General features: G+C 38.6%; 1 protein-coding gene across 2 annotated transcripts in view; it reads right to left on the bottom strand.

The window, feature by feature from the left end:
* Positions 1–22,474, bottom strand: part of DIAPH3 (diaphanous related formin 3) — a 550,258-nt gene that overhangs the window by 483,190 nt on the left and 44,594 nt on the right. For both annotated transcript variants that reach the window (XM_022561162.3, XM_030762514.2), the window contains one exon: positions 11,011–11,178. In XM_022561162.3, coding sequence (XP_022416870.2) covers positions 11,011–11,178 — 168 coding nt within the window. The remainder of the gene's footprint in view (positions 1–11,010; positions 11,179–22,474) is intronic.

The following is a 22,474-nucleotide window of genomic DNA, read 5'->3' as shown; positions in this document are numbered from 1 at the left end:
GCTTTTCAACTTTTCTAAACAAATGGCCATTCCTTCATAAATTACATAAAGGATAAAATGGTTATTTCACAAAGCACAAAGGCTGACTTTTCTAGAGAAGAAAATAAGAATAAAAAAAAGCCTTCATCGTTTGGAAAGGCTGTACCTGCACACTTCCTAATTAGTGAAAGAGCAAGCTTAAACATTAACATAACCTTTATCCTTTTAAAACTCTCCTTTCTAATCATTTGACTGGTTCCACGAACTCCCACCAGGCAAAATCTAAGGCTCCTAAATCATTTATTTTCTCATTTATCTGGATCTAGAAGAAACAACGAGGCACTGACATTATCCCCCTGACAAACACAACCCATGAATCAAGTTGACAATAGCCTTACACTTCTACCCTCTCTTCCTCCTCCTCCATTTGGATTATTATTTGGATTGCTTTTAAACAATCTTTCCCTGAATTTTTCAATTTCTACCTGAAGGAGAGGGAGATGGGTGACAACTAATAGATCAGAACAAAACATTACCATAGAACCTCTCTCGTTTTATCTGGTCAACCCAAAATATACTTTTATAGTTTATAAGAAATAAAAAACACCCATGATACAGAAAAGTAGATTTGTAAAAAATGCTAATACTTGAAATAAGCGAACTGCTAGTAGGAATCTATAGCAGTCAATTAGCCCTTAAAGAACTAACACAATCGAGTTTTCCTTGGTGTTTCATTCAGACTCCTGGTGACCCTTAAGACATCACTTACACATCCAACACAATAGGTGTTCATTTGTCTGACTGAAGAAATAGCTATGCAAAAATCTTTAACACCAACAATGAAAGCGGAAAAAAAGATTTAAAAAGAAAAAAGAAAAATTATCTTTAGCGTGTACCCAAAGAGTGGCAATGTGGAATAAAGATAGCAGTAAGAACCCTCCTCCCACCAACTGTACCAAAAAGAATCAAATTCAATTTTATCAGTTCACTTAGCTCTTCTTTCTTCCTCTGGACCTTAGTTTCAAAGATATCTGAGTTGACTACAAAGCAAAGAACACAAAGACATCTCAGTATTTAACTCTATGTGTACTAATTTATATCTTTTCTTGCTTAGACATGGTATTCACCAAAGCAGAAGAAACAGACTAACTCATTCAACAATACATGAAGTATGCACTGTGAAGACACGAAGGGAACAAAGATGAATAAAGTTAAATGTTCATAGTCCAGTAAAATAGAGTTCTTATGAAAAGATTAGAAAACTGATCTAATGACATAATAAAAGAAAACAGAAATGTATCATACATAGTCACTCATTTAATCAGTAATGGAGGATATACTCAGTTTAAAGGATAAAAATTAGCAGAACTACACGTCAACCTCATTGCAAGGCGAGTCTAGTGAAAGGCTAGCCAACTTAATTCAAATAACTGAAATGTAAAATGAAAAAAAGGCGTTTCCCAAATACTTCAGGAACAGGAAAAAAAAAAAAAATTAACTCTGGGGTTTTCTACTCCAGAAGGAGTAGAAAGGAAAAAGAAAGGAATAAGAATAGGAAAAGATATAAAAATTAGTCACAGATATTCTGATTACATACATAGAAAACTATGAGGAACTCTACAAAGAATAAAAACTGAGAATTCAATAAGATTACTGAATACCAAAAGCAACACACAAATTAATAATCTTAGTAAAAATGTTAATTTTTTTTAAATACTAGTTACATTTTAGAAATAAACCAAGGAATAAAGCTCATAAAAGATGTACACGACCTCTAGGGAGAAAATTATAAACTTTACAGTTCAGGAACAGAGAAAATCGAAATAAATAAATAGATATAAGATATCCAATGTTCACAGAAAAATTTAATATCACAAAGGCATTTATCCTGTCTAAATCAATAAATTTATTGCTATTCCAGTCAAGATCCCAACAGGGTTTATAATAAAACTTAACTAATTGATTGTAAAATTAATATAAAATCACAAAGGGGCCAAGAAGAGCCAGGACAATTTTGAAGAAGGGAAGGGGGTCCTAGATATGAAGGCTTATTATACAGTTATATTAATTAAGACAATGGATATAAATGCAGAGCTAGACAAACAGACCAATGGACAAAATCAAACCTCAGAAACAAACCTACATATGAGCAATACCTTGATGTATAACAGTGGTGATATTACAAATGATGGACAAGAATGGCTATTCAATAAATTCTGCTAGAAAAACTAGTTATCCATGTAGGAAAAGTATTGGATCCAATCTCTCACATCAGACATTAAGATATCACAATTCTAACAATTTTAGGAATGTAGAAGAACAGATCTATAATGTCAGGATAGAGAAGGATTTCTTAAATAATATACTTATGACATATTTAAGACCATTTAAAAATCAAAATGGAGCAACTTATGGCTCAGGCATCCAAAATGGGGCCAGGCCATTGTTGATGTGGTTTCAGACACATTCCTGCATCTCTAAGAACTTGAATTTTCTCTGAACTGTATCAAACTCAAGAACAGGACCAGCCATTTCAAAACAATATCTCCTAGTATCTGCTAGGTGCACCCTTGTAGTTTTCTAACAGAGAATAACAAACCTGACTCCATATAGTATCTATTCCTTTAGCTCTAACCTTTGTGCTCTGTTGCCTTGCTTAGTCATGCTGACTGTGCACCTTTGTAAAAGAAGTTGCCTATAGCCTGAAATATACATGTTAGCCCATTCTTAAGGGTCTGCCTCCCAGGCTTGACCTTTAAGGTATAAAACTTTCATTTCTACAGAGATTAAAAAGTTCCGGAACAGAAATAACATTTGTCTTGTTGAAGATTTACAGGAACATTGTGATCAGACCTAAGTGGACAGCTGCAGGAACAAGGGATTCCTGCACCAAGAAGTTTGCAAAACCAGCCACACCTCCACCTTTTTTAGTATAGAAGCCTGAATTCTAACTTGGGGTAAGATGGTTCTTTGGGACCCTAGTCCACCATCTTCTAGGTCTGCTGGCTTTCTGAATAAAGTCACTATTCTTTGCCCCAGCACCTCAGTCTCTCCATTTATTGGCCTGTCATGCAAGGAGCAAGTTAGCAGCTTGGACTCCATAGCAGTTTCAAAGTCTGTCCCCCTTCACAGTTATGTAATCAGTTCAGACCCCAGCCAATCCCTGATTAACAAGCACCGTTACTTCTTTCTAACTCCAGTCCTAATTCTTGACAGACAACTTATGTAAATAACCTTGCAGGTTTTTTGCCTTTATAACCCTCCCCAATTTTGTGGTCCAAAGGAACACAATTCAAATGGTCCTTGAATCTTTATCTCCTGGGCTGCAATCCTAACAAACCCTAAATAAACACCTGTTTATTCAATCAGGTCTCTGTTTCTGAAATTTTGGTTAACAATACAAAAAGCAGAAACCATAAAAGGATTTATAAATCTGGCCACATTGATTCTTACATTTCTATACCTTCATCCATCCTACCACCCCCAAAAGGAAGTAAAAAGACAAGACTCAGACTGGGACAAGATACTTACAACTCATATAAACTGACACGAGCATTAAGGATATGTGATGAATTCTACAAATCAATAGGAAAAAGAAAAAACCCTCAATGGAAAAAACTGGCAAAAGATATGAACAAGAAATTCACAGAAGAGTAAACCAAAGGGCCAATAAGTGTGTCAAGAAATGTTCAACCTCACTTATGATCAAAGAAAAAAAAATTGTTTAAAGTATTAGGTAACCTGTTTATATCCAACAGACTTTCAAAATTTAAAAAGCCTTATTATACCACTGCAAACTCAGTGACATTCTACAAATTAATCAGGTGGAATCTTCGAGTGTCAAATTCATAAGATACAAGATTAAGGACCTCTTCTAGACTGAGGAGATTTTAAAACATGACAACTGAATACAACACACAGTTCTGAACAGGATTCTTTTGCTATAAAGAGCACTGCTGGTACTACTGGTAAAACTTAAGAGCGTGAGGATTAGTTGACAGAAATTGATCAGTGTTAGCCTCCTGATGGTGGTGGTTATATTGTGGTTAAGTAGGAGGATGTCCTTTTTTGTAGACTAATACTAAAATATTAAGGGGTTATGAGGCATTGAGTCAGCAACTTACCAGTAAGTAGTTCAGAAAAAAAGTTTTTTTCCTGTACATTTATCATTAAGACACAGAAAACTTTTTTTTTTTTAACATATAGGAATAAAACCAACAGATTCAGGGTATTGTTCACCTCCGGGAATTAAAGAAGAATGTGACTGAAAGGAGTACACAAAGTATTTCAATTAATTATATATGTTCTATCCTTTTTTGTATACCTCACATACCCTATTTAAAAATACCACTGAACAAAAATAGATTCAACTTGAAAGTACATACTGAAAATTGTTTCAAAATTAACTTTTGAATGCCTTTAGGATTATCTATACTATGTTTCCCCACACTAAAAGCTAAAATATGTATTAAATAGTAGGTCATCTAAGCTCTTAATGCCAATAAACACTTCAAACACATGCTTAAGAGATAATGCTGATGGCATTTTATAAATGTGCTCCCTCCTACATTACAATAGAGCCTAGTAAACATCTTCCCAAGAAAAGATTAGATCATTACTAATCATACTTAAGTATTCGTGCAACTTTATTAGACCACTTCTTCCATGCTTACAAATGATGACAGGAAGTCCAGAATTTAAATAATTTTTGTTAGAGTAATTCTGTCATCATTGGCATTCACTTAATGCCTGTTGATGATCACATCTTGATAGATGACCTTTCTTGCAGCTTTCGTTCTCTCAACAGATAGTGAAAGTGAGAAAACAAAAAAAGATATGAATGCATGAAATCTCTCTTCCTATTCATTATTTTAACATTTTTGTGTTATTTAGCAAACTGGCAATTAAAGCTAATTTCCACCTAAACACAGTATTGAAGGTGAAAAGAAATGTAGTCTTAGAAATCTTAAAAGTTAGAAAGATGCACCTAATTCAACAGGCAGTTATTTGCGATGATAAACCAGTTGGATGATGCTGCATGGATTTAATCTAGCAGAGAGACATATCAAAATAATAAATAAAGGATAAATTACACAAGGGACTTATACACAAGCAGCTCTGAGGGGTGAAAGATCTGTACACGGAACACTGTAAGTCACTGATGAAAAAAGCTGCAGAAGACACAAATAAAAGGAAAAATGTTCTGTGTTCTTGGGTTGGAAGAATTAGTATTGTTAAAATGTTCATCCTACTCAAAGCCATCTATATATTCAATGCAATCCCTATCAAGATTCCAATGGCATTTTTATAGAAACAGTCCTACAATTTGTATGGAATCACCAAAAACCATGAATAACCAAAGCAATCTTGAAAAAGAACAAAGCTGGAGACATCACACTTCTCAATTTCAAACTATATTACAAAGCTATAGTAATCAAAACATTATGGTACTGGTATGAAAACAAACACAAAGAACAACAGAACAGAAACAAGAGTCCAGAAATAAACCCATGCATATATGGTCAACTAATATTTGAAATGGGAGCCAACAATACTCAATGGGGAGAGACAGTCTCCTCAATAAAGGAGGAAAAACTGTATAATCACATGCAAAAAAAAAAGAAAGCAAGAAAAGAAAGAAACTGGACTCCACCTTATACCACTCACAAAAATTAACTCAAAATGGATTAAAGACTTAAATTTAAGACCTGAAACACTAAAACTCCTAGAAGAAAACATAGAGGAAAAGCTCCTTCATGTTGGTTTTGGCAATGAGTTTTTTGAACATGACACCAAAAGCACAAGCAACAAAAATAAACGTGAAGGATTTCATCAAATTAAACAGCTTCTGCACAGCAAAAATAAAAAATCAACAAAATTAAAAGGCAACTTATGAAATGGGAGAAAATATTTGCAAACCACATATCTGGTAAGAAGTTAATATCCAAAATACATAAGGAACACATATAACTCAAAAGCAAAGAAACAAAATCTGATTAAAAATGGGAAGAACTAAATAAACATTTTTCCAAAAAGGTTAAACACATGGCCAATAGGTACATAAAAGGGACTCAACGTCATTAATCATCAGGGAAATGCAAGTCAGAACCACAATGGTTATATCACCTCACATAGTCAGAATGGCTGTTTTCAAAAATATATATATCAAGTGCTGGGGAGGATGTGAAAAAAAAGAACCCTTACACATTGCTGGTGGAGTGTAAATTGTTATAACCACTATGGAAAATAGTACGGAGGTTCCTCAAAAAATTAAAAATAGAACTATCATATGATCCAACAATTCCACTTCAAAGGATACAAATTTACAGTTATAAAATGAATAAATTCTCAGGATGTAATGTACAGAATGGTGACTCTAGTTTAAAAAAATATTACATAGTTGAAATTTGCTAAGAGAGTAAACCTTAAAGTTCTCACCACAGGGAAAAAAATGATAATTATGTGAGGTGATGGACGTGTTAACTGACCTTACTGTGGCAATCATCTTAAAAAATATACCTCTATCAAATCATCACATTGTATACTTTAAGCTTACACAATGTTAAATGCCAATTTTATCTCAATAAAACTGGAAAAAAATAAGAAAATAAGTTCAGTTTCTGGTTTGTTGAGGTTTAACATTTCTTAGAGAGCTTGACTATAGCTGCTCTTTGTAGAAGACAGAGCAAAGGGTCAGAATATAGGGAATATTCTACAGTATGAAAGGGTTCCAATCCCCTAGAAGGAGTGTGTAGGGAACAATTGATAAAGAAAAGACAAGAGGGACAGAGGCAACACTCAGAGGAAATAAAAAGAAGAGGAGGCATGGAAAGTAAACTCGTATGAATTGGCTAGAGAGGAGAAAAATCAGGAAAAGGAAAAAAGTGTCACGGTACCCAAAGGAAAAAGAGAAACACAAACAAGAGGTCAGCTGTGCTGTGTTACATGTTGCAAACAGGATCTGATGATTGGAAAGCCACTTACAGTTAGAGGGGTAAACATCTACAGCAAAACAACAACAAAAATGAAAAGTTATTGGTAGAAAGAGCCAGAGTAAACTATTCTTTGTGGAGGACAGGCTCTGAATGGAAAAAGATAAAGGACAGGAGCTGTGGTAAAGGGCACATGAGCTTCCCATGGATAGGATATGGATCCCAGGGAGAAGCAGGCCCGGGCCATCTAAGAGATACTGCATCCCGAAGGTGACCCCACCAGAGGAATGGTCTCATGGAAGCCTGGGGCAGAAGGCCAAAGGAGACGTCACCAGTGACAAGGGAATTATAGGTGAGACTGGGAGCAGGGGAGCCATGAAAATACCACAGGAGAAAGGAATCCACATTTGTAATCCCCTAACCTCTGACAGGCAAAATGGTCCCCCAAAGATATCCATGCCCTAAGCCCTGGCTTCTGTAAATACGTCAGATGACATGGCAAAAGGGACTCTGCAGATGTAATTAAGGTTACAAACTTTAAAACAGGGAAATTATTTTGGATTTTCTGGGTGAGCCCAAGCTAATACATAAACCCTAAAAAGCAGAGGACTTTCTCCAGATGGAGGCAAGAGATGCCACAGAAGGGGAATTCAGAGAAATTCTAAGTGTGAGATGTTGTGATGTATCTGAGATGTAAGGGCCCATGTGAAGGATAGGAAAGAGGCCTCTCAAAGCTAAGGCAGCCCCCAGAGGACAATCAGGGAGAAAACTGGGACCTCAGTCCTACAACATCAGGGAACTGGACTCTGCCAACAAAATGAAATCAGAAGAGGATTCTCCCCAAAGCCTCTGATAAGAGCCTCCGACACTGACTTCAGCCTGGTCAGCCTACAGAAACCAGCTAAGTCGACCTGGACTTCGGCCTACAGAACTATGAGACAATACAGTGGTGTGGTTTTAGCCACCAAATCTGTGGCAATTTGTCACGGCCAGCAATAAAACTAACACAACATCCCACGGCACCAGTGCTAGATTATAAATACCCTCAGCCAGCAAAGTATTTTTACTCCTCCTCCCCTCATCTCCAATGTCATCCTGGAGGAGATAGGTTCAGTCTGGAGAGCAGGAAAGAAGGGAACTGCAGTGTGGGGAAACAGAGCAGAGCCCACCAGAGCCCCAAGCACAGCCATGACCACGGCCCCAAGCATGGCCCCAAGCACGGCCCCGACTACAGCCCCAAGCACGGCCGCAAGCACAGCCCCAAGCACGGCCACAACCACGGCCACAACCACAGCCACAACCACGGCCCCAAGCACAGCCACTACCACAGCCCCAAGCACAGCCACGACCATGGCCCCAAGCATGGCCCCAAGCACGGCCCCGACTACAGCCACAACCACGGCCCCAAGCACGGCCACAACCATGGCCACAACCACAGCCACAACCACGGCCCCAAGCACGGCCACGACCACAGCCACGACCACAGCCTGCACTGGAGGCTTTAAGTGGAGCAGCCTTGAAAGAGGGAAAGTGAGAGGCTTTCTCTGGATAAAAGTTAACTTATTTAAATTAAACTAGGGCTTTCATTATCTGAAAGCAAACAGAAAACTCTGGGACCTACAGTGAATTTTATCCAGGGGCAGGAAAGAATAAGCTGAAAGAGCTGGTTTAAAGGGGCAATGGCTGGAACAAACAAGTCACTTTCAATCTGTACCTACCATGTTCACCTCGGTCAAAAAGCCAGCTACACAGATCTACTGTGAGTTCAAGAGCAACCACTGAAATTTGACGTCCATAAATCAAAGCTGTATACACAGCAATGCTCACACAACTATTTCACATACCTAAGATCTAAAGAGAAACCAAGATGAGCTTTCAGATAAAAACTCTGCTTTCACTGGATGACAAACAGGGAAAAAAAGCCCTTAAGAAGTAGCATAACTAAAAATTCATCACTACTTTTAAAAAGTGCACTGAAAATGTTACCCAGCGACCAACTAAATTAATTTCCTAAATAAAAGTGAAATGAGTACAAATGTTGAAGGATTACACTGTACTTCGCATTCATTAAGTAATCAAGTCAACACACTGTCTTTCAAAGGACCGTCTTGAGGAGGGAAAAGAGGTGTTCTTCAAAACAAAGATTTTACTTCATGAAAAAAATCATCTAAGTACCTTTGATAACGTTTAACAAGATTTTTTTAAACTGTACAATGCCAAAACAAAGAATCTAGATACAACTTCTAAATGAAACCTCATTTTGGCAAATGCCAAAAAATGAAAATGGCAGATTATTCAATGTTGCTTCCTCAAAAGAATTTTTATTAATAAAAATGGTACAGATAGGTGCAAGCCAAAAATAAAACCCAACCTAAATCTAGCATCCTCCCCAGATATAAAAACAGCTTTAAATTTGTCAAAGGTGTGGTATCCCACCTGACAAGCCTGAGAAATATCACTAGTCCACATTTAAAGGCGAAAGACCCTTCTCAGCTTTAGAATCTCCAGCAGGTTTTCCCTGCATTGACCACTGTGATATGGTCAAGGTATCAGAAGGGGAGAAAAAGAAAAAAAAAAAAACCTTTATTTTTTTTTAAAGCCTTTAGTTGTGACAAACTCACTCATTAGCAAGTTGGGCAGCTCTGAGAAAGCAATCATTCATTTTACTTCTGCTGAGTAAAGTGAGTTTGACTGCAAAAGATCTTCTGCCAACAAGGAGACCTGTTTAAGATTTAACAAGTGGGGCTTCCCTGGTAGCGCAGTGGTTAGGAATCTGCCTGACAATGCAGGGAACACAGGTTTAAGCCCTGGTCCAGGAAGATGCCACGGAGCAACTAAGCCCGTGCACCACAACTACTGAGCCTGCGCTCTAGAGCCCGCAAGCCACAACTACTGAAGCCCGCGCGCCTAGAGCCCGTGCTCCACAACAAGAGAAGCCACCGCAATGAGAAGCCCGCACACTGCAACGAAGAGTGGCCCCCACTCACCGCAGCTAGAGAAAGCCCGCGGGCAGCAACAAAGACCCAACACAGCCAAAAATAAATAAATAAAATTAATTAATTAATGTAAAATTTTTTTTAAAAAGATTTAACAAGTGATCTGGCCCAGTTATTAAAATGTGTAAACACTTCAAAAATGCCAAAATCCATCTGCCCTGTTCATACAATTAAAATTGATACTCTTAGCTAGGAGAAGGGTAAGAAAGACTAACAGAAACATACTTCTAAAGTCATCATGTTCAGAACAGAATACCATCAACTGTGTTCTGTACTTCCTAGGTAGTTGTACTTTAACAACTACTAGCTGCGGTAAGCCTCCATAAATGTCTAACATCACTGGCCTACTTGCTTTACTTACTCAGATGACACCAGCAATTCTGAACCAAAAGAAAAATTTTTCTTAACAAGGTAGTCACAAGTGAACCAAAAAAGTACCATTCCAGAATCTCACAGATAATTTAGGTAGTGGTTCCACATATGATACGTGAATGAGGGGGCACTTTATTATCTTGAGTCCTCAAAGGTAGTCTTGAAGAAATCTACCTTATACAAGTCTCATTGACAGATGCAAAGGCTAGCAAAAATGGTTACGTTCTTTTGTTCTAGACTGAAATTATATCAACTTATGGTGATAAAAGAATTACAAAGGCACACCCCAAATTCAGTGAGCTCAAGTGCAGATTTAACTGTTGCAGGACTATGCAAACCTCGTTATCGTGAGAACAGAGAAAGGACCCAAACAAGGTCCAAAAATCAGCACACTTAACAATGCACACAGCAGAGAGCTGTGACCGTCATTCTCAAATGCAACCGACCCAGACAGACCACTTAGATAATCCATTTAAGGCAAAAAAGTATATCATTCGATACTTTAGAGGTTTACGTTTTTATGTATTTCTGTGTAAAACAACTGGTATGACATTTTTCTTCGGATTCTTAATTTTGTAATCCTAAAACTCTCTATGCCTTAAGTACTATCTTAGTGACATCAGAAATCACCTATGGAACCTGAGTTTCAGACATGTGTGGTTCCATTAACATAAGCCGAAGCAAAGGCTTTTTTTTACATCAAACGTTATATAAGGAATCAAAATTCTTACCATCATCTTTTCAAAAAGCTCTAAGATTTCCTTCTCTGACAGTGGCTTTGGAATGTTTTCATTCATCTCTGAAGAACAATCATTGCTTGAAAATGCAGTCTTCAGGTTGGAAAGTGGAGTCCTTTCTTTCTTGCTCCCTGGAATTCTTATGCTGGCAAATCTGTCCAGCTATGAAGAAAGATAAATAGCACACACGTAAATATTCTCTTCTCCAACATTATTTACCTAATTCCCAAAATGAAAAAACAAACAGGGTCAATTACATTATCACTGTGATTTCATCAGGAGGCTTTCAATTAATTCAGCACTTAATCTTTAAAATTAAAAGAAATAATAAATATAAAAATAAGAGTCTTCATAACCATCCTGTCTAATGGCAGAAGAGATACACAACCTCAAAAGATTCCTTCTAATCTTAAGATTATAGAATTAAGAGTCTAATGAGTGACGTTTGCTTTACAGATTAACAAATTAAGCATTTTTACAAAGGTAACTTAGCTAATTTAGTGGTTGGCATTCTAACTAGTACTCAGTGTCCTGCCCCCCAGCCCCTCATCCAGTGTCCTTTTCATAGTACAGACTATGGGGTGGGGAGGTGGGGGAGCAGGGCATGATTTAGGCATTTTAAAAATTGACTTTTACTTACAGCTCCATAACTTGTTGGCCTGATAGACATCACATTTCTCTTTATTCAGGTTGGTCTGTATTTGAACTTCATGAACAACTATAGAGTAGCTAAAGCCTCAGGAAATAAAACTGGATTTTTGCTGCAATGAGATTTCTTCTACAATTATATCATCAAATAGTCCACGGATATTTGAAAATGCATAGACTAGTTTACAAAGTTAATTGTTCATTCATTGAAAATTGCTTGAATTTCACAAGTTCTATTCCTAACAGAGAACCCAGACACATACAGTGTTTCAAGTGGTAACCAGCAAAAAAGGTAAAGAAGTGTGTACTTAAAAAGCACAATGAGGGCTTCCCTGGTGGCGCAGTGGTTGAGAGTCCGCCTGCCGATGCAGGGGACACAGGTTCGTGCCCCGGTCTGGGAAGATCCCACATGCCGCGGAGCGGCTGGGCCCGTGAGCCATGGCCGCTGAGCCTGCGCGTCCGGAGCCTGTGCTCTGCAGCGGGAGAGGCCGCCAACAGTGAGAGGCCCGCGTACCACAAAAACAAACAAACAAAAAAAACAAAAACAAAAAAAAAAGCACAATGACTCTGGAATTGTTCAGCATAACTGTGCACACATTAAGCTACTATTTGCACCATATATATGTGTAGTACATAGTCCTGTACTATTCATTGTAGTAGCTACTAGCTATGTGTGGTTATTTAAATGTAAATTAAATTTTTTAATTCAGTTCCTTAGTTGCCCTAGTCACATACCAAGTGCTCAAGAACCACAAGAGACTAGTGGTTCCCATATTGGCCAAAGCACACAAAGTACATTTCTATCATGACAGAAGGTTCTACTGGATAGGGCTGCTACAGCCCATTAAAGAAATATAACACTTAAAATTCTGTTTAAAAGGACAGTAAGTCACAGTATTGATTATTCACTTCACTAAAGAAATAGGACTTTTTTCAAATAATGATATGCAAAGATAATGTTTATCTTTCAAAATAGGTCTTGAAGTTCACTTTGGAGATAATCCTTAGGAAAAACACCATGTACTATACACTCACACATGGTCCATCTAACATGAACTAAACATTAAAGTACTAACAATATGACAGCTTCTGGCAGGATTACAAAGTATTCACAAAACACCACTGCTCTCATCCTAACAACAAAAGAAGCCAGGTACCCTACAAAATTGTACTTGCTACTGTTTTCAACCCATCAGGAAGCTGAGGAAACAAGAAAGCCTGTAAGAACTAAATACTGGGACGTGACACACTGCTTTTATCCCTGACGAACAGCTGAAGAAAAATAAAGGTAAAGAAAAACCAGCCAAGTCTTTTTTATGAACTTTGACAGCTGCATGGGTACTGGCATGAGAGATTAGAATTCCAAGGGCCTCGGTCATGAAGCCCCAACCATGGAGCAAGTCTGCACCCTCCTACCAACTCTTTCCCTCAAGTCTTCACCAGCTACACGGGGTAGGAGGCCAATGGCTGGGGGCAGAGCAGGAAAGCTGAGCGGGATGCTTGCTCCCTGAGGCATGAAAGGTCTCTCCCAATGCAAAGGAGCTGCTCTCCGAAGGCTCTGGACCAGACAGAAGACCTGAGAGAAATCTAGGCCTTCTCAGAGCACACAACAGCTGAGCACAGCTGACAGAGAGCACACGAAGGCTGGGAGCAGGATAACAGTTCTCTCTGAAGAAACAGAGAGACAGCAATGGAACTGAAAACAAAAAAGAGAATGCTACAGTAACCCTAAAGATGGGCATCAGGACTTTAAAGCAGAAAGAAATATTCCACGGTTTTCAAAGCTAAAGTTCAGTTGTAATGTCAAAAAGCAGATTTCCAGAATCTCATTAGCACTCAGATCCTAAGCCCTCAAAACATCTGAGGCCACAGATGAGCTGAATAAAAAACCGAAGCAGCAGGAAACCAAATGCAGCTCAACTAGAGATCATAGTGACTCAGACCCCATTCCAACAGCCTGAAAGAAGGGCATGCCCTTTCTTGGAAGCAAATATTATTTAATTTCTACTGTAATTAAATAAAATGTCCACCATACAATCAAATATTGCTAGACACACAAAGAAGCGAGAAATGCGCCCATAGTCAAAAGAAATCACCTAGAGATGGCCCAGAGGGTAGAATTACTAAACAGACTACTTAAAATAAGATTTATAAAAATATGCTAAAGGATATAATGAAGAGTGGCCAACATGCATGAAGGATGGAGAATTTCAGCAGCAAACCATGGATACTATTTTTTTTTAACTATTAGAATGAAAAATGTATCAGAAATGAAGAGTTCATTAGATGGCCTTAACAGAACCTGAACATTGCTGAGGAAAGAATTGGTGAACCTAAACACATATCAATAGAAAGAATCTAAACTGAAACAAAAAGGAAAAAAAAAATGGGAAAAGGGAAAAAAAAGGATAGAGTAACCACAATCCGTGATACAATAGTAAATGTTGTAACATAGGTGTAACTGGAGTCCAGAAGCAGAAGAGAGAGGATAGATAGATAGATAGATAGATAGATAGACAGACATATACATATATCAATTCACAGATCCAAGAAGCTCAGCAAACCCCAGGAAGAATGCTAAAATAACAAACAAAAACCAAACAAACAAAAACAGCTAGAAGCCTCATAGTCAAACTGCTGAAAATTAAAAATAAATGGCAAACCACAAAAGTACAGCCAGAGAAAAGAAGACATTATATATAAAACAAAAATGATACTAATGAAAATTTCTCACCAGAAACAATGCCAGCAAAAGACAATGGAATGGCATCTTTGAGGTACTGAAAGAAAAATACCCTTATCCTAGAATTCTATGTTTAGTAAAAATACTTTTCATAAATAGAAGCAAAAGAAAGACATTTCCAGACAGACAAAAGCTAGAGAATCTGTCGGCAGCAGATCTCCTCTACAAAAAGTGTCAAAAGAAGCTTTTCAGGCAGAATTGATGGAAATGGAATCCCATATTTACAAAAAGAAATGAAGAGCAATGGAGAGGTTGCTCTATTAGAAGTTGGTGATACAAAGATAAATGAGCTATTTAGAACGTAAATAACAAATAACAGTCCAGTGGAGGAGACAAGCACATAGACAGGTAATTATAAAGCTATGTAGACAATGTAGCAAGAAGTGTATACAGTGTATCACAGTAGCAAAGAAGAGGGCCCTCTAACTCACCAACATAAACTTTCCCTGCTTTGAAATAACCCAGAAACATAAAATTATCTCCACATGAATATATGTCCAGAAGTTATGTCTCTATGTACATCAGTACTCCAATCCTTGATACTTGTTTTAAAAAACTAGGGACACCCAACAGCTGTTTTAAGAAATGGAGCTGGTTCCTCTGTCTTCTCAATCACTATACTTCATTGCCATCATTTCTACACATGTAATATCAATTCTTGAGTGTAGAAACTATGCTAACTCCTCTTCACACACCACACACACACAAAAAAAGTTAATTAATATGCTAAACTTATAATGAAGTGAAATTAAGCAAAACATCATTAATGCAACATCAATATTATAAATGTAAACATGTCAATGAATGGGAATAGTAAGTTTAAGCAATTCACAAGCTAATTTGTGAATACTTAACTTCCAACAGTGTAGAAGAAATCAAAAGTTTAGTTTTCACCAAAAGTCAAAATTTTTTTAAATAAAAATCTCTGAAAGTCATAAAAATAACAATGACTAACATTTATTGAGCCCCTTCTATATCTACACACTGTGCTAAGAGCTTGAAATGAAGCATCAGGTTGAATGTATTTGTTTAATCCTTCAATGAGGAAACTATATGTTTAAATAACAAAGAACAAGCTCCAAAACACTTTTAAACATAAAAATGCCATAGTATTTAGCCTAAAAAATAGCATAAAGAAAAAATCAACCCATTATGTTTTTGGATGTAGGACTGCATTTGTATCAATAAACAATACCAGAATTTGTACAATAATACAAAATCAGCACACCTCCCCCACATGCTTAGCACCTAAACTCTGCAGGCGCGGTGCCTTCTATCCAAGTGTTAAAACAAATGTGCACTGGACCACTAGCCTAGCTAGATAAAGGCAAGATAGGAAAAATTAGCATATTCCTTTTCCAACTTCTAACTCTATAAAGATGAAAAAAATCAGTGTTTCATAATTTCAATGCTTTTATTTATTTTCCCTGATTAGAAAGGAATGAAAGACAAAATAAGGAAGGAGCCGTGGGAGAAAAATAAATACAATCCTTCTATATTAGAACAGTAAACTGAATTTGTTGAATACCTCGGGCTTAAAGTAAAAGCATTCCCAGGTATGTGATGCTCTATTGAGCACTACAAGTAGTTTCCAAATAATCTGGGCACTATTACAAGCTAGGTACAGAGTGAACATTACTATCAAATCAGTGTAAATGTTCTAAAGAAGTTTCATTTATTTTAAGGGATGATACTATGACTCCACACGTAAATGGGGGGAAAAAAACCACTCCTAATTTATCTTTCATGGAATTACACATACAATTTGCTTAAACCAAGACACAAGAGAACATAAAAGCAAACTTTTAAAACACTTTTGTACATAAAAACACGATAGAAATCCCCATCATACTAACTGTAAGTCGACTGTTATTTAATTTGGCAATTTCACTGCAAGTGTATGTGTTTTACAATGTGCACTTGGACTGCTACTTCTAATTTCACCTGAAATTCTCTTAAAGTTCAGCTAGAAACACAACCCAAGCAGGTGAAGTACACAATCTGCCTTTGTTGAAGAACTGATTAAATACACAGAAGACTCGGGGAATCCTATTATAATGCTGTTTGGAGGTGGTACACAACACAATTAATATGGCTTCAGCTGTGTCTGGGGTGTACTGGGTTTTGTAAATTAATATCACTTATCTTCAGGGGAAGGTAAATGAGCACTCTACTGAGTATTATCTCATACTGATAATCAGTAATGACAGTTTTAAAAAATTTAAAACTCTATCTGGATGTTTAGCTATTGTATAACACTGTAAGAGTGAAAAAACAGTTTTTACTGTTACAATGTTTTAAATGCTAACAGAGCAGTGATTGTTTTTAATTTAAAAACAAAAGGAAGGGGAGGAGCTTCAAGATGGCAGAAAGTAAGACGTGGAGATCACCTTCCTCCCCACAAATACCTCAGAAATACATCTACATGTGGAACAACTGCTACAAAACACCTATTGAACGCTGGCAGAAGACCTCAGACCTCCCAAAAGGCAAGAAACTCCCCCACGTACCTGGGCAGGGCAAAAGAAAAAAACAACAGAGACAAAAAGAATAGGGACGGGACCTGCACCAGTGGGAGGGAGCTGTGAAGGAGGAAAAGTTTCCACACACTAGGAAGCCCCTTCGCGGGCGGAGACTGCGGGGGGCGGAGGGGGGAGCTTCGGGGCCGCGGAGGAGAGCACAGCAACAGGGGTGCGGAGGGGAAAGCGGAGAGATTCCCGCACAGAGGATCGGTGCCGACCAGCACTCACTAGCCCAAGAGGCTTGTCTGCTCACCCGCCGGGGCGGGTGGGGGCTGGGAGCTGAGGCTTGGGCTTTGGTCCGAACACTGGGAGAGAACTGGGGCTGGCTGTGTGAAAGCCTGAAGGGGACTAGTGCGCCGTAGGTAGCCAGGAAGGAGTCCGGGAAAGTCTGGAGCTGCCGAAGAGGCAAGAGACTTTTTCTTGCCTCTTTGTTTCCTGGTGCGCGAGGAGAGGGGATTAAGAGCGCTGCTTAAAGGAGCTCAGGAGACGGGTGCGAGCCATGGCTATCAGCACGGACCCCAGGGACGGGCATGAGGCGCTAAGGCGGCTGCTGCTGCCGCCACCAAGAAGCCTGTGTGCAAGCACAGGTCACTATCCACACAGCCCCTCCCGGGAGCCTGTGCAGCCCGCCTCTGCCAGGGTCCCAAGATCCAGGGACAACTTCCCCGGGAGAACACATGGCGCACCTCAGGCTAGTGCAATGTCACGATGGCTCTGCCACCGCAGGCTCGCCCTGCATCCGTACCCCTCCCTCCCCTAGACCTGAGTGAGACAGAACCCCCGAATCAGCTGCTTCTTTAACCCCATCCTGTCTGAGCGAAGAACAGACGCCTGCAGGAGATCTACACGCAGAGGCGGGGCCAAATCCAAACCTGAACTCCGGGAGCTGTGCGAACAAACAAGAGAAAGGGAAATTTTTCCCAGCAGCCTCAGAAGCAGTGGATTAAATCTCCACAATCAACTTGATTTACCCCACATCTGTGTAAAACCTGAATAGACAAGGAACCATCCGAAATTGAGGAGGTGGACTTTGGGAGCAACGATGTATATATATTTTTCCCTTTTTCTCTTTTTGTGAGTGTGTATGTGTATGTTTCTCTGTGTGATTTTGTCTGTATAGCTTTGCTTTTACCATTTGACCTAGGGTTCTGTCTGTCCGTTTTTTTGTTGTTCTTATTTTTTTTAATTAAATTTTTTTCTTAATAATTATTTTTTATTTTAATAACTTTATTTTATTTTGATCTTCTTTCTTTCTTATTTTTTCCTCCCTTTTATTCTGAGCCATGTGGATGGAAAGGCTCTTGGTGCTCCAGCCAGGCATCACAGTGGGGCCACTAGGTGTGACAGCCAAGTTCAGGACACTGCTCCACAACAGACCTCCCAGCTGCACATAATATCAAATGGCAAAAATCTCTCTGAGATCTCCATCTCAAGGCCAAGACCCAGCTTCACTCAACGACCAGCAAGCTACACTGCTGGACACCCTATGCCAAACAACTACCAAGACAGGAACACAACACCATCCATTAGCACAGAGGCTGCCTAAAATAATAACAAGGCCACAGACACCCCAAACATACCACCAGATGTGGACCTGCCACCAGAAAGACAAGATCCAGCCTCATCCACCAGAACACAGGCACCATTCCCCTCCACGAGGAAGCCTACACAACCCACTGAACCAACCTTAGCCACTGGGGACAGACACCAAAAACAACAGGAACTACGAACCTGCAGCCTACGAAAAGGAGACCCCAAACACAGTAAGATAAGCAAAATGAGAAGACAGAGAAATATGCAGCAGATGAAGGAGCAAAGTAAAAACCCACCAGACCAAATAAATGGAGAGGAAATAGGCAGTCTACCTGAAAAAGAATTCAGAGTAATGATAGTAAAGATGATCCAAAATCTTGAAAATAGAATAGAGAAAATACAAAAATCATTTAACAAGGACCTAGAAGAACAAAAGAGCAAACAAACAATGATGAACACCACAATAAATGAAATTTAAAATTATCTAGAAGGGATCAATAGCAGAATAACTGAGGCAGAAAAACGGATAAGTGACCTAGAAGATAAAACAGTGGAAATAACTACTGCAGAGCACAATAAAGAAAAAAGAATGAAAAGAATTGAGGACAGTCTCAGAGACCTCTGGGACATTAAACACACCAACATTCGAATTATAGGGGTTCCAGAAGAAGAAGAGAAAAAGAAAGGGACTGAGAAAATATTTGAAGAGATTATAGTTGAAAACTTCCCTAATATGGGAAAGGAAATAGTTAATCAAGTCCAGGGAGCACAGAGAGTCCCATAACAAGATAAATCCAAGGAGAAACATGCCAAGACACATATTAATCAAACTATCAAAAATTAAATACAAAGAAAAAATATTAAAAGTAGCAATGGAAAAACAACACGTAAGGGAATCCGCATAAGGTTAACAGCTGATCTTTCAGCAGAAATTCTGCAAGCCAGAGTGAGTGGCAGGACATACTGAAAGTGATGAAGGAGAAAAACCTACAACCAAGATTACTCTACCCAGCAAGGATCTCATTCAGATTTGATGGAGAAATTAAAACTTTTATAGACAAGCAAAAGCTAAGAGAACTCAGCATCACCGAACCAGCTGTGCAACAAATGCTATAGGAACTTCTCTAGGCAGGAAACACAAGAGAAGGAAAAGACCTACAATAATAAACCCAAAACAATTAAGAAGATGGTAATAGGAACATACATATCGATAATTACCCTAAATGTAAATGGATTAAATGCTCCAACCAAAAGACATAGACTGGCTGAGTGGATACAAAAACAAGACGCATATATATGCTGTCTACAAGAGACCCACTTCAGACCTGGGACACATACATACTGAAAGTGAGGGGATGGAAAAAGATATTCCATGCAAATGGAAATCAAAAGAAAGCTGGAGTAGCAATTCTCATATCAGACAAAATAGACTTTAAAACAAAGACTATTACAAGAGACAAGGAAGGACACTACATAATGATCAAGGGATCAATCCAAGAAGAAGATATAACAATTGTAAATATTTATGCACCCAACATGGGAGCACCTCAATACATAAGGCAAATACTAACAGCCATAAAATGGGAAATCCACAGTAACACAATCATAGTAGGGGACTTTACCACCCCACTTTCACCAATGAACAGGTCATCCAAAATGAAAATAAATGAGGAAATACAAGCTTTAAATGATACATTAAACAAGATAGACTTAATTGATATTTACAGGATATTCCATCCAAAAACAACAGATACACATTCTTGTGAAGTGCTCATGGAACATTCTCCAGGATAGATCCTATCTTGGGTCACAAATCAAGCCTTGGTAAATTTAAGAAAATTGAAATTGTATCAAGTATCTTTTCCAACCACAACACTATGAGACTATATATCAATTACAGGAAAAAAATCTGTAAGAAATACAAGCACATGGAGGCTAAACAACACACTACTTAATAACCAAGAGGTCACTGTAGAAATCAAACAGGACATCAAAAAATACCTAGAAGCAAATGACAATGAAAACACAATGACACAAAAGCTATGGGATGCAGCAAAAGCAGTTCTAAGAGGGAACTTTATAGCTATACAAGCCTACCTTAAGAAACAAGAAACATCTCAAATAAACAATCTAACCTTACACCTAAAGCAATTAGAGAAAGAAGACCAAAAAAAACCCCAAAGTGGCTTCCCTGGTGGTGCAGTGGTTGAGAGTCCGCCTGCCAATGCAGGGGACACGGGTTCGTGCCCCGGTCCGGGAAGATCCCACATGCCGCGGAGCGGCTGGGCCCGTGAGCCATGGCCACTGAGCCTGTGCGTCCGAAGCCTGTGCTCCACAACGGGAGAGGCCACAACAGTGAGAGGCCTGCGTACCACAAAAAAAAAAAAAAAAAAAAAAAAAAACCCGAAGTTAGCAGAAGGAAAGAAATCATAAAGACCAGATCAGAAATAAATGAAAAAGAAATGAAGGAAACGATAGCAAAGATCAATAAAACTAAAACCTGGTTCTGGGCTTCCCTGGTGGGGCAGTGGTTGAGAGTCTGCCTGCCGATGCAGGGGAGATGGGTTCGTGCCCCGGTCCAGGAAGATCCCACATGCTGCGGAGCGGCTGGGCCCGTGAGCCACGGCTGCTGAGCCTGGGCGTCCAGAGACTGTGCTCCGCAACGGGAGAGGCCACAACAATGAGAGGCCCGCATACCGCAAAAAAAAAAACAAAACACCTTAGTAAAAAGTTGGCTCTTCGAGAAGATAAACAAAATTGATAAACCATTAGCCAGACTTACCAAGAAAAACAGGGAGAAGACTCAAATCAATAGAATTAGAAATGAAAAAGGAGAAGTAACAACTGACACTGCAGAAATACAAATGATCATGAGAGATTACTACAAGCAACTCTATGCCAATAAAATGGACAACCTGGAAGAAATGGACAAATTCTTAGAAATGCACAACTTTCTGACACTGAACCAGGAAGAAATACAAAGTATGAACAGACCAATCACAAGCACTGAAATTGAAACTGTGATTGAAAATCTTCCAACACACAAAAGTCCAGGACCAGATGCCTTCACAGGCGAATTCTATCAAACATTTAGAGAAGAGCTAACACCTATCCCTCTCAAACTCTTCCAAAATATAGCAGCGGGAGGAACACTCCCAAACTCATTCTACGAGGCCACCATCACTCTGATACCAAAACCAGACAAAGATGTCACAAAGAAAGAAAACTACAGGCCAATATCACTGACGAACATAGATGCAAAACACCTCAACAAAAAACTAGCAAAGAGAACCCAACAACGTATTAAAAGGATCATACACTATGATCAAGTGGGGTTTACCCCAGGAATGCAAGGATTCTTCAATATACACAAACCAATCAATGTGATATACCATATTAACAAACTGAAGGAGAAAAACCATATGATCGTATCAATAGATGCAGAAAAAGCTTTCGACAAAATTCAACACCTATTTATGATAAAAAAAAAAAAACCCTCCAGAAAATAGGCATAGAGGGAAATTTCCTCAACATAATAAAGGCCATATATGACAAACCTACAGCCAACATCATTCTCAATTGTGAAAAACTGAAACCATTTCCACAAAGATCAGGAACAAGACAAGAGTGCCCACTCTCAGCACTATTATTCAACATAGTTTTGGAAATTTTAGCCACAGCAATCAGAGAAGAAAAAGAAATAAAAGGAATCCAAAACACAAAAGAAGAAGTAAAGCTGTCACTGTTTACAGGTGACATGATACTATACGTAGAGAATCCTAAAGATGCCACCACAAAACTACTAGAGCTAATCAATGAATTTGGTAAAGTAGCAGGACACAAAATTAATGCACCGAAATCTCTTGCATTCCTATACACTAATGATGAAAAATCTGAAAGTGAAATTAAGAAAACACTCCCATCACCATTGCAACAAAAAGAATAAAATACCTGGGAATAAACCTACCTAAGGAGACAAAAGACCTGTATGCAAAAAATTATAAGACACTGA

The sequence above is a fragment of the Delphinapterus leucas genome, chromosome 18 (assembly GCF_059928025.1).
Source record: "Delphinapterus leucas isolate spDelLeu-1000000601 "Yukka" chromosome 18, BTC_Dleu_Yukka2, whole genome shotgun sequence".
Lineage (NCBI taxonomy): Eukaryota > Metazoa > Chordata > Mammalia > Artiodactyla > Monodontidae > Delphinapterus > Delphinapterus leucas.
The sequence above is the reverse complement of the archived record's forward strand: the minus strand, read 5'-3'. Positions and strand labels throughout refer to the sequence as shown.